Consider the following 12,997-nt stretch of genomic DNA (forward strand, 5'->3'; position numbering starts at 1 on the left):
CTCTCTCTTACTCTCCCTTTCCCTCTCTCTTCCTTGACTGCTTAGGAGAAACGCTGGGCCCACTGCCAGCTCACTACTCCACCCCTGAGCCTGCAGGAGGAGAGAGTGCTGCATCTCCGGAGGGCAATGCGAAGGACGAAGACTCACACCAGCCTTCACAAACCCCCAACACATGTATAAATGTAAGATATGACACAATCATATATCATACATCATATAGCTGCATTTATTTGTGTCTATTTAAACACAAATACCCATAGACATGAACAGAAAATCTGCAAGAGGACACCATTTATTTCCATTCATCCATTTCGCAGTGTGCTGCACTTCATGGTCCCAGGGATTCCGTCATTGTACTGCTGTATAGGATTTTTTCCCTTCTTTACCCTTAACCACACAACATTACCTAGAACTAATCTGGGATCGATTTTCAGATGTGTTCTCGCCATTCTCTACCATCAAAAGGCAGAATAATTGTTTTACCATTTGAAAGCATCTTGCCAGCAGCTACAATTTAACAGCTACAATTTATTTCACCTGAGTTGACACAATATTTTTCTCATTCAAAGTTGCAGTGTGAGCGCTTTTTTAATCCTAATTAACCAAATGATGTGAGAAGCTGGCAGAGAATGACTCCACTTCTGAGAATGCCTAATGTGCGACTGTTAGCTCAAATTCTAATTAAAATCCTCTGACTTTATATCATTAAGTGCACATGAAACTTACTTGATAGCATCCATGATTGATGACGGAGGGTATGTTCATAATTGTGGTCTATTAAAGCACATCACAATACCCTTATGCACACACGCCCACAGATCACATTACACCAGAAACTGGCTTTGACAGGACTCAGATCCTTAAAAATTTATTGAGTTAAATGTATGATCAACTCAAAAGTGACATAAGAAAATAAATACCCTTGCATAGATCACAGACCAGGCATTGGTCAGCATCTGACAAAATGAACACACACAATCTAATCCTTGTTCAATGACAATCCAAAGCAACAATAATGGCTGCAAACATGTCATACCAGTCAATATTTTCATACAGTTGGTATGTGGGATCAGTGGAAGTGTGTTAGTATAGAGAGTCCATCATGAACAGGGGGGGGGGGGGGCTCGTTCCAAAGGCATCCCTCTGGGCATTGAAATATTTTTCATTGAAATCCAACAAAGCACATTCACATCAGTCATCTAAAGCTTATCTTTAAGCCTTCATCGCCACCACACCTCATCAATTAATCACAATTAATGTGCTCTTATACGTATCAACAAAATGAAAGTCTGTAACACAGACCTGCGGATAAGAGATTTTTTTTTCATGGAAAAGAAAGCGGAGAAGATGTCAAATGATAACAATGGTTTGGAGAACAAAAAAATGTGCTGATGACAGCAAGGGCTTTTAAAATGATGCAACCGTAACGATGCTGATCCTAAGTTTTGGAAGGACTAGGCTCATGCAGTTCTTCCATTGACCATGCAGTTCATACGATCAGTGCTGTAAGGTTGCTCTGGAATCGGTTATCTTTACAGGATAGTTGGATGATGAAGTCTTTCTTTGATTTCTGATGTTTCAATGAAGCTTTGGTGACATTTAAATAAAGCAGAGAGAATAACCAGTTACACTAATGCCATTTTTTTTTTAACTTTATTCAATGTAATATATTATAATATTATTCGTGATTTGCTTTCTCTTTTACAGTCGTTGCTTATCACATGAACTCTCTGCGAGACTCACATGAGTTGTCTGAAGCACATATATTATTGATAATAGTGACATTAAAATAAAATATAATAGCAAAAATGAGGCCACAGAGGTGAACAAAAAAGAAAATAAATCTCGTAATGTCCTCAGAAGGCCACATCTAGAGTACATGACTTCATCTTTTCTTGGGATATGCATTGACAAGTGTCTCTACCTGCAAGCTATATTTGATGGAAAATCACTTGTAAGCAGACTGTTTGAAATAGCACTATTGTCTCAAAAGTCGTTTTTTTTTTTTTTTGTATTTGTGGTTTTTAAGTTATTTATATTAGTTATGTCAGCACACATGTAACTGAATCAGTCTTTGGACCCAGCAAGGCTTATTAATGCCAAGATTTGTACAAAATCTAAACATCCTTTTCCACTGTCTCTGACACATCACACTCGACACAGTCACAAAACGGAGGGTACAGAGACGTAGAGTATGTGTTCTGCGGGTATCAGAGGGTTTTCCTTTGGTTCATTTGTTCCTCATTGACCTACAGCTTCTTTTTTTTTTCAAAACCGGAAAACCCAAAGAACTTTGGGAGATTCGGCTCAGTAAAACAACATTCTGAGGATGTCAATGGAAGAATTCTCTGCAGTCATCTTTAAAAACATCCCTTCATGGGTGGGCGTAACTATGTCTACCAACATCGCAGTACATCTATTGTTTTTACATTTTTGAGAACCGTTATTTCTCATTTTGCTGTAGGGGAGCACAAATAAAGGATATGTAGTCTCTATTGCTGTTAGATGGTTTGTCAGAATGCATCATTCAGATGGTTTTATTTTACAGCACCATACCTCGCCTATTGCCAGCCTTCCCTGTTGGTGTACTCTGGCAACCAAGGGCTACTTTTATGGGCCATTCATGGACCAGCGTGACATAACTGGCATTACAATGCTATTGGACAGAGCAAAAAAGGCAACAAGTCAAGCGGATGATGTTATGATGGCTGACAGTAGACAAATAATTTGTCTTAAACCTGCAATTCCACCAACACACTATCTACCACTTTTAAGTGATCAGTAGTAGTTTGTCATTTAGGTTTTCTCTCAACCACTGCAAAAACTATAGTCTGTGAGAATTCACCCCAGTTGAAATACATAGGACATCTTTGAGATATCTTAATCTCCATTCAGACATTTTACATTTTACAAAAGAAAAACTGCTGTGTTGCAAAAAAAGCAATGGTAGGAATCATAAGTCTGTCATGTTTTAGAAAATAAAAAAATGCATAAAAACAGTCTGCCTTCTTCAGCCCTTTCAGTATCAGAAGTAACTTCAACGTTCATGTTTAAGCGCGGGTGTTCAGACTAGGTATTTGGCCTTATGTACCAAATTTCATCCAAGCTTTCACGGGTAAGACAACAATAAACATTCCTGGCAGGCACTATAAAATCAAACACAGAAAACAAACATGTGCAGAATCTTAGTGTATCTGAAATGGACCATACCGCTGTTAAGAGAGAATGTGTGCCTCTGACTGTATGGTCTGTCTTGACATACATGCCCCTGCTTTTTCCTGTGTCTCCAGTTATGTGTCTGATAGGTGGAAGCCAGCTGATGTCAAATCAAGTGAGGATAATAGCACTGATCGGAGTAAATTCAAAACAACAAAAGTAACACTAGAGCAAAGCAATGCTTTTGATTGTACGCAGCTGAAAGGGCAAGGGTCATTAAGGGGAAGGGGTAGTAGGCATGTAAATCACTCTTGGAGCTTCTAGAACTGTCCGTTGGGAAGGTGTGGGGGTTCTATTTGAATACAGTACATGGCTGGCCATTTGCACATGGATGTAGTAAGTAAAGTAAGATGGTGAGCATAGTCAAGCGCTGCAGTAAGCTCTGCACTAACCTCACTGAGGTAGACTCCTTATGGCACAGGAAACAGAAAAACTACGGAAAAGGTACTTTATCCACAAGGCAGATTCAAACCCCATGGGATCTCCCCACCCCGCCATTACCTCAATCAGTGAGACCTAATCTGATTTAGCTCCTTGGACAAAGTTCAGGTGCATGACGACATGAAAAGGTCAAGTTGTGCGTGACAGCCATGTGCCATGTTTAACACCTTTTCAACTCGGAATGCACTCACCCGACCCTCGAGACGATTCAACTCTACGGAACATGTGCCGCCCTTTTCACAGACAAGTATGAGGATAACACCTGAAATATCGTTAACTGTCCATCATGGCTATTCAAAGTAGCTACTCCACGTTGTTTAATATATTTACAACTCAGCGCTAAAGTTTCACTTCCCCGAGGTAAAACTCGCACTTGTGTGAAAGCTTTATAAAGGAGGCAGAATGTTAGTATTGTGACTGAACTGTTCAACTTCCATTAGTGCATCAACCTAAACTGCACTGTGTAGCACTTTTGTCTTGATGTCAATCAGTCTTACACTGAGGCACTTTCACTTATCCAGTCGTTGAGAGGCTCAAAGGCACTAGCAACCTATGTTCATAATTCTGACTTGTTCTCTTTGCAGTGTTTCCTGACATTTAAATAAATCAAGTAATTTAGATACTTTGAACATCACAGTGGCCTAAATTTGACTGCAAAAATTGAAAGCATGAATTATATTTACATTTCGTTTAACTTGTTGAGAGTAGGCCCATGCACGGCATTATTGACGTTATACTGATTTTAACAGGTGCTTAGTATGAGTATATGCATTTTTGATAATATTTTCCTCAGCTTCATTGACTACTTTTTAAATTAGGAAGTCTGCATCCCCGAGATGGGCTTGCATATATTTTTGTCACATTTCAGAAAATGTAGGATTCCGTGTCCCTATTTCCCTGACAGTAACATGGGCACCTATAAGAGATGCATACATTGCAACAAGCTGTATAATATTGATGTCATGCATTAAATATACTAGGATACATAGTACCTTAGTTCGAATAGGCCATAATGCAGGTTATTTTCTAACATGCTATGATCTCATTGAGTTACTGTTCCCTTAAGGTTTAACATTCAGTCCTTAAATACTCATGAATGATAAGCATTTCAAATCATAACGATCCAGTGCACTTTCCATGGAAGTAGATGGTAGGGAAGGTGGAAGAAAGGTCCAAAAAGAAAAAAAGGCGCTGTTGAATGAGATAATGTCCCAAGCATGCCATTATCAAAATGATAAGAATCTGAACATGCTAATATGAAGCTCCTTTTGTCATTGTGCTGTCTTGCATCTAAAGGGCATGGCATTGAATCACTTGGTGATATCTTAAATACAGCATCTGCTGAAAAATAGCAGTATTGCGGATGTTCACGGGTCGAGGACTTGGTCCTCTGTAGCATCCCAGCAGGTATTCAGTCACGTCTGTATAAGGTGCTTTGCTGGTCAGTATATCCTTAACAGTAAGGAGACCACCTATCCGGAAGTCGTCGATCAGACCCTGCCGAGTTTTGCGCTTCTTTCTCTGCAGGACAGGGTAATTTTGATGCATTTGCTCTAGGATGCACTGTGCAAGTTACTGAAATGGTATCTGTATTCCATGCATATCATTTTAAAAATCCCTACTTGGATGCCGGTTAGGACAGCCACCAAGGGTTCTCGCCAGACTATTTTTGCCTGTTGGTGCGAGCTTGTGTGTGTTACATGTTTTTTTTTTTTTTCATGTACTGGAAGTATTCCTTTTGGAAATTAATAACAGCTACTATCTTTCGAATATCTAACAGCTTGATTCTTTTCTCTTTGTGTTTTTTTTCTCTCTTTCTTTTGCGGAGTATAGAAGTCGCATTGCAAGGGCTCTCTAAGGAGGTAAATTAAGCATTCATGTGATTAGTATGATCACCAGTCTCTCAAGTCCCTGCTTTCGTCTAAACATCGGATAGCAGCTTGGTGTTGTTCACACAGTTTTGATTAGTTATAGTGCAGTTGCCAGTTCTCAGGTTGGCTTCCCTAAAATTGTCGATACTGTTGTTTATGTCGCCGTCAATTTCCATGTACTCTGATTTGCTTACGGTCGAGGAGCTGCGGCGACTGGAGGTGTCAGAGGCGATGTTTGGATTGCTAACGTTGAGCAGTTGGGCCTGCTCCTCTCCCTCGGTTTCCCTGTGGTAGAAGTAATTGAAGTTAGACACGATGACAGGTACCGGAAGCGCAATTGTCAGCACACCTGCAATGGCGCATAGGGAGCCGACGATCTTGCCACCTATGGTGACTGGAACCATGTCACCATAGCCGACTGTAGTCATTGAAACTACGGCCCACCAGAAGGCGTCTGGGATGCTGGTGAAGTGTGATTCCGCTTCCTCGGCCTCCGCAAAGTACACTGCGCTGGAGAAGAGGATGACGCCGATGAACAGGAAGAAGATGAGCAATCCAAGCTCCCTCATACTGGCTTTAAGGGTTTGTCCTAAGATCTGCAGTCCTTTCGAATGCCTTGACAGCTTGAAGATCCTAAACACTCTCACCAGACGTATCACCCTGAGAATGGCCAACGATGTTGCTTGCTCTCCCATTCCATCCTCTCCCCCCTTTCCATCATCGGCCAGCTCTGTGCCCAGTGTGATGAAGTATGGTATGATGGCCACTATGTCAATAGTGTTCATCATATTCTTGAAGAAAGCCGCCTTGCTCGGACAGGCAAAGAAGCGCACTATCAGTTCAAACGAGAACCATATGATGCACAAAGTCTCCACAATGAAGAACGGGTCGGTCAAGATGTTTGGCTTGTAATAGAAAGTGATGTTCCCTACAGTCTCATAACGACCTCTTGGGTCTTCTTTCAGTTCAGGTAAAGTCTCCAAACAGAATATGACGATGGAGATCAAAATGACCATCACAGACACAATAGCAATCCCCCTAGCAGGTCCAGAGCTCTCCGGGTGCTCAAAAAGTAGCCAGATCTGTCGCTGAAACTCCTTCTCTGGCAAAGGGCGCTCCTCCTCCCGTATAAAGCCCTCATCCTCGCGAAATTTCTCCATTGCATCTACCCCCAGTTCGTAAAACTTAATTTCCTCTGAGAACATATCCAAGGGTACGTTCACCGGCCTCCGCAGCCTGCCTCCAGACTGATAGTAGTAGAGTATTGCGTCGAAACTAGGACGGTTCCTGTCGAAGAAGTATTCATTTCTCAGGGGATCAAAGTAGCGCATCCTCTTCTTGGGATTACCTAACAGCGTCTCGGGAAACTGTGAAAGAGTTTTCAGCTGGGTCTCGAAGCGCAGCCCCGCTATGTTGATGACTACCCTCTCGCAGCATTCGTGGTCATCGTGGTCCGGGGGGTAGGTGTCCTGAGGGTGCCCCGGCACTGCTGAGGTCTCATCCATGTTGTCTCCGGGCACTACGGTCATCCTGCAGGTCGGCGTGGGAGGAGCTCTGCAGGAGTTGCGGGATTGCGGTTAGTTTGACAAACCAGACATCCAATATCCCATAACAAATTCTCCCTCTTCCTCCAAGATCCCCACCCCTCTGAGCTGTCTCAATCCCCGGGTATGGGGAATAGCTGGCTCTGCCTCAGTGCGGCCCCACTGCAGTTCTCGCTGACTCGACCATTGCTGCCTTTCTCCTGCTCCCTCTGTCACCCAGTCAGAGCGAATGCGAATCGAATTGCAGCGATATCTGCTAACTCAGCAATTTTACTCTATGAAGTATTATTTATTTATTTAATGTTACTTTGCTTGTTGCCATTATTTCTGCATTTACATAATTAGCCTTTTCACCCAGGAAGAACAAAATGGCTAGTTGCTATGCTTATGCGTTATTCAGAGGTATACTAATATGTAAAACAAATCTTGACAAGGCAATGTCAGGTTTTATTCCTTCGGATCTAATCTCCTTGAATGTCTCCGTCCACGGAAGCTCCACCAAACCTCCTCACGAGGCATAATCCAAACTGACTGCAGTTATGGAGAAATGTAAAGCTGTAAAGCATAAACACTAATGACCGGATGAACATGTGAGCGACCAAATACACACATGCATGCCTTACCTCCGTTTGATCCTTAGGGATACTGCTGGAATGCGTCCGTTGGTGCACTCATCCAACGCTGATGCACCCTTTCTCCTGTTTATGTGTATCTATAGGGTACATGAACACTTTACATCTCTTCGAAGTCGGGCTTCATTTGTGTGCCTGTAATCCTGGTTGAAGTTCATGGCATGTTCGTGTCCTTACGCGTGTTATTTTTCCGAAACTAAAATAAATGAAATCTCAAAAACACTTAAATCTCACTCTTTGCATCTCTCAACGCGCATAAAAAGTCACATTGACCAAGGCAGGGCGCTGCAATGTAAAAGAATGCTGAAGCCGCAACGTCCAGTCTTGGTAGTGCAGCGGCAAGTGCGGCGAGAATGGCTTATAGCCCACTGCATGAGGAACTCTAATGCTGCAACTCAGGGGGAAGATACATTAAGGGGCAATAAGCGAACCCCTGCCATTTCCAGACATTACCGCATCAGCAAAATGTGCTCTTACGAGTAGACAAGATGACGAGCAAGGTCTGTTGCAGCTCAACATACTGTCAAAGGGGTGGAGATGAAAGGTGCTTGAAGTAGGAAATCAATAGGGGATATAGAATAATTCCTTAATAATGTGCACCAGCATATTGTACTGTGTTGAACATGCAAGGGGGCGAGAGAGCGACACACACTCTCACACAGAGAGAGAGAGAGAGAGAGGGAGGGAGGGAGAGAGAGAGGGAGAGAGAGGAGAGAGAGAGAGAGCGTTTGAGAAAAGGAGGGGGAGGGTATTCGACGCAATGCAGAACGGTTGTACTAACGCACGTTGCCACAAGTGCCTTCCACACCACAAAAACAAGAGCATTTATGTGCCAGCACTGGCGCAGTATCTAATCCGGATATTAACGTGCAGGTACTTTAAACACACCATGACCAGTATCCACAATAAAGAGGCATCAACATGCTAAATGTACATTAGTGGACACTTCAAGGGTTATGCCAAGAATCAGACAGTGCTGCATCGGACGATCTGTCAGTAACTTGGAGATTCCGAACAAGTCACTTTCCTAGTCGCACGTTCGTTACGCGGTGCGTGTGTGTGTGTGTTTAAGACTGTGGGCGTGAAAGACAGAGAGAAAGCGAGACATCACGGCAAAAATGAGAACTTATCCGAGGGTACATAATTGGGTAAGCAGTCCATCATTTACTTTCGAAATTGTCTCTGAATATAATGAGGTGTCCTAATAGTAAAGTCATATAATAAGACTTGCACTATGTCACAAGTTGAGTTCCTGCTGGTTTTGAGAGAAGAGATAACCGATGTGTGTCGCTGTCCATGGTGCTGACAACAAACCCTTTGCCCTACCCCTGTGCCTTTAGAAGAGCACCGGTATTTGCTATCTGTATTCCGATCAGTTTCTGAATATGACCATAAGGTCACTACAGTGGAATATTACAGATACCTCAAGAACTCTCCAGCGCTTGTAGCCAGTAGATGGAGCCAAAATATTCGTGTTTTCATGTTTAGAAGAAACTTCCTTAAAGTACCACTTCATACAAACCCATACACATCAATGCAATTTGACTATATACAACACATTTCAAAATGAACAAATATTTACAGGACAGAGTATCCGAACAGCAGAGTCTATTATGGCAATGCAAATACCTGTTGGTATTTATAAGTAAAAATGGACCTAACATTGGACACCCAAATCGTCGCTTCCTTGTCTGCCATGGCAGGTTTCTAGATAAATCTAGACAATCACTGGCAATCTATCAATATTATGCCTAAAGAAAACGTTGGTAGTTGAGGGGAATGCATCATAGCCAGGTTATGCTTTGGTACATTTCCAACCTCTATCAGGCAGGTGATAGGACTGGTATAACTGTTTGGCTTGATTTACTCCAGGAAGCCTCCAGTCATCCGAGAAGCACGATGACAGCATAAAGAACATGCACTTGACTTGCCCAGTCACCACGTCTGAAATGATATCATGAGTCATCCATGTTACAGTATGCTTCTCACAGTGACATAATAACACCTCTTCACCGACAGGTTTTTAAAACAAGTCTATTAAAAATACAGTAACTAGACTTAAATTTGTGGTATAGGACCACTGAATACATGCAGAACATTTGGTGTGTGCAGCACTCCAATAAAGAACAAAGAGTAGGTCATACATGATCTTTTTTTCTGTTTTGCGAAGCCCACTGATAGGAAATGACATTCAATGGCCCCTCTGAGAACTGCATGGCATTACAGCAGCATTAAGTCCAGTTACACAGCTAAGGAAGGCAGGAAGGAGAGTTTGTTGAAGCCAGTGTAAAGTGATCTGTTACATAATACATCTGGCACAAATACTTCTTGTGCTGAACTGCAAGTCTTTGCGCAGTGAAATAAAATGGGACATGGGGAACTTAAATGTTTATTTTGAGGAAAACGTTGGTACGTCAGTTGCCCTATTCTGTGTCATTGGTTCTTCAGTCGTTTCAGTGAAGGAGTATTCTTTAGTCCTAATGTTGTTAAGAGCAAATGTATTTAGACTGAAACAAAAATACAAAGCATTCAGTCATTAAAGAATACATTATCAGTTATCTTTATTATTTACTGTCCTTCAATCTAACGCACTAGCTCACTGCATGATCAAAAATCCACCACCTTGGTAGTTTCTGTGCATATGTAATGGATAAATGGATTAGCCTATGATTTATGCATATGTTTGGTAAGGTAATGGTCAGCACGAGACCTGGTGTGGTAGTAGTAACAATGTTTGTGAAAGCTTTTATGAGCCATGCTCAGATGTCATAGGGCAGGACATGCATGCTTTCATGGAGCATTTCTTTTGTTATCCAATACATTTTTCTATAGAATCCTTGTATTTAAACTATTCATAGAAAATTCATTAATGAGTAAATAATTGCACCCTTATTTGAGGAGCAGTCTGTGGTGTATGCTTTTGGGGACTGACAATGAATTTTGGAGCTTTGATGTGTTTATAATTCACATTCACATTTCTGTATAGATGTTCCCACCACTAATTTAGGAGACTGTAAGAGCACCAGCATTGCTATACTGTAAACATACATTTCAATAAATGAAAAAGACCATTGTCCCTGTTTGGTATTCTTCTTAAGTGTGTATACAGTTTATCAACCTCAAATACTGTTCTTGCCAGGTTAGCATTAATGTAGGCATGGCTCACTAGCCCACAATTTCATGTGCCAAAAAGTGTGTAGAAATTGCCTTCTTGACTCTCCACGCCCTCTGGAAGAGAGCATGCCTAACGCACAACAGACTGTTTATCCTGGCAAAACAGACTGGTACAATGATGTCACAGAAAGTGACCCTCAAACGCTCTCATCCCTCGGATCATTGACTGTCCGCTGCAGGGACTGAATCAGATGGGTGTCAGATGGAGCAGCTTGCAGCTGCTGAGTCATGCAGACTTCAGGCAGAGCCACCGCTCCCACAGAAAGTGTCCCGTCGGCATCTTCCCTGAAGGTCCCCGCTGCAGCCACGGCCATCTTCATTACCAGACAGATGGACAGCCATTACCCTGACACTTGGTCACTGTCAAGTCCACCAAGCTGTGAATGTCAACACCTAGGCTTTGTGTTGGCAGCCAGAGAGCATATTACATAAATGGGTGTCTTCTGGTGCAGGCAAATGCAAGGAAGACAAGACAAGACAATGGCAAAATGGCAAAATATTTATCAAAACAATACATCATTTTTAGAAAAATAGTTCTTTACACACATTATGTTGTCAAGGCAGTGGTTTAACTGAGGCATGTTCAACTAATCAGCATTCATGTACAAACCTTATTGAGCTCACCAACATAGTGTATGTATATATACAAAGGCCTTTTGTACACTTTTTGTGTTTGTTTTCATTCTAGTGAGAAATGTTCTCTGATTAGCACACTGTTTAGTAAGTGTTTCAATATGCACACATAAATAAGGCATGACTAAAGCATGACTCTCAGGTTGAGATCTAAGTGATGATGGGAAAAGGGGTATGGACTGAAAAGTATTGCCTTACTGTCAATGTGTCATGATGACTTACACTGACGGGAGAGTATTCAGATGTATTTTTACTATCTTTTTACATTCAAATTATTTCACTGTTTCGATTTTAATTTCATAATTTTAAAGTGCAAATGCAGTGTTAGAAAATGTATCACATTAGCAGGTGCATACTTCTTTCAAATTATGTGTTAAGTGCTAACTAGACTGTGTCAAAGAGCTATAGAGAGACCTATGGCTTCTTACCACCCCCCCCCCCCCCCCCCCCCCCCCAAATAGTGCTTTCTTATGGAAGGAGATGAAATCTCAATACTGTATCTAATGACTGCATCTGCTACAACTTGACCTCTCATTAAACATGCATTTCAACACATTGCTATGGACCCGCAGTACGGTATTCTCCAGGCTTCCTGACCCTGACTAGATATACAAAACTGATTCAGCCAATCCAGCACTAAGTACATTCATCTGAGGGGGTTCAGGCACAGGGTGCCCTGAGACATGTACTTGAGCACCATGACTGAATGGCAAGTTGGTTCTGTCAGTGGTCATGACGTTACTAGTGAAGGTTATAGTTTTGTGTCACATGATAAAGCAGAGTAATGCAATATCTGTTTTGTAATACTGTGCTGTATCCTTTACAACATGGCCTAAATGCTGACATAACAATATTTATGTAACATGTTATATGTATAGCGTGAATAAATATTATTTACATAAAACCCTCATATGGGCATGGTGGACAAAACGTAGAATGTTAAAAGAATGTATATACACCATATGGAATAATTTAAAGGGATTATTTAGACTTCATTAACAGAGTATAAAATCACATAAAAATAGGAATAGAATCAATTTACAAAGATGCATTAGGCTATTTTACAAAAAAGCATTTGTACTCCTGAAATTGTCCATGTTTAGAGATACCTGTATTACAATATTTCTCCTGATTAATAAACTGTTGCTTTATTTTGATTCTAGTTTTCCCAAAAGCCAAGTTTCTAGCCTGGTTAAGCCAGTTGTTTGTTAAATTCCAACAAATATCGTCAATCTTTCTTTCTTTTCTCGGCCGAAACAGACTTGCACCTCTGTCACTTCCGTGCAGTGCCTGTTATGGAACTGAACTGAAACTCGCATGGTTGTGTAGATGTTATGGAACTGAACAAATGTTTAGACTTGCATGGCTGTGTAGATGTTGTTGACCCTACTTGCTATATAGTATAGTATAGAGCTAGAGTCACGTATAGTCACAGAGACATTTTCTTCAAAGCGTATATTTTTTGTGATGGCTATCACATTGTACG

General features: G+C 41.4%; 1 protein-coding gene across 1 annotated transcript; it reads right to left on the reverse strand.

Annotated features, from left to right (window-relative positions):
- Nucleotides 1–837: 837 nt before the first annotated feature.
- On the reverse strand, nt 838–8,338 carry kcna1a (potassium voltage-gated channel, shaker-related subfamily, member 1a). Its single transcript, XM_031565021.1, has 2 exons — nt 7,696–8,338; nt 838–7,082 (listed from the first exon to the last, which is right to left on the reverse strand). The coding sequence occupies exon 2, from the start codon at nt 7,055–7,057 to the stop codon at nt 5,579–5,581; it is 1,479 nt and encodes a 492-aa protein (XP_031420881.1). The 5' UTR covers nt 7,058–7,082; nt 7,696–8,338; the 3' UTR covers nt 838–5,578.
- Nucleotides 8,339–12,997: the final 4,659 nt, after the last annotated feature.

The sequence above is a fragment of the Clupea harengus genome, chromosome 3, assembly GCF_900700415.2.
Source record: "Clupea harengus chromosome 3, Ch_v2.0.2, whole genome shotgun sequence".
In the NCBI taxonomy this organism is placed as follows: Eukaryota; Metazoa; Chordata; class Actinopteri; order Clupeiformes; family Clupeidae; genus Clupea; species Clupea harengus.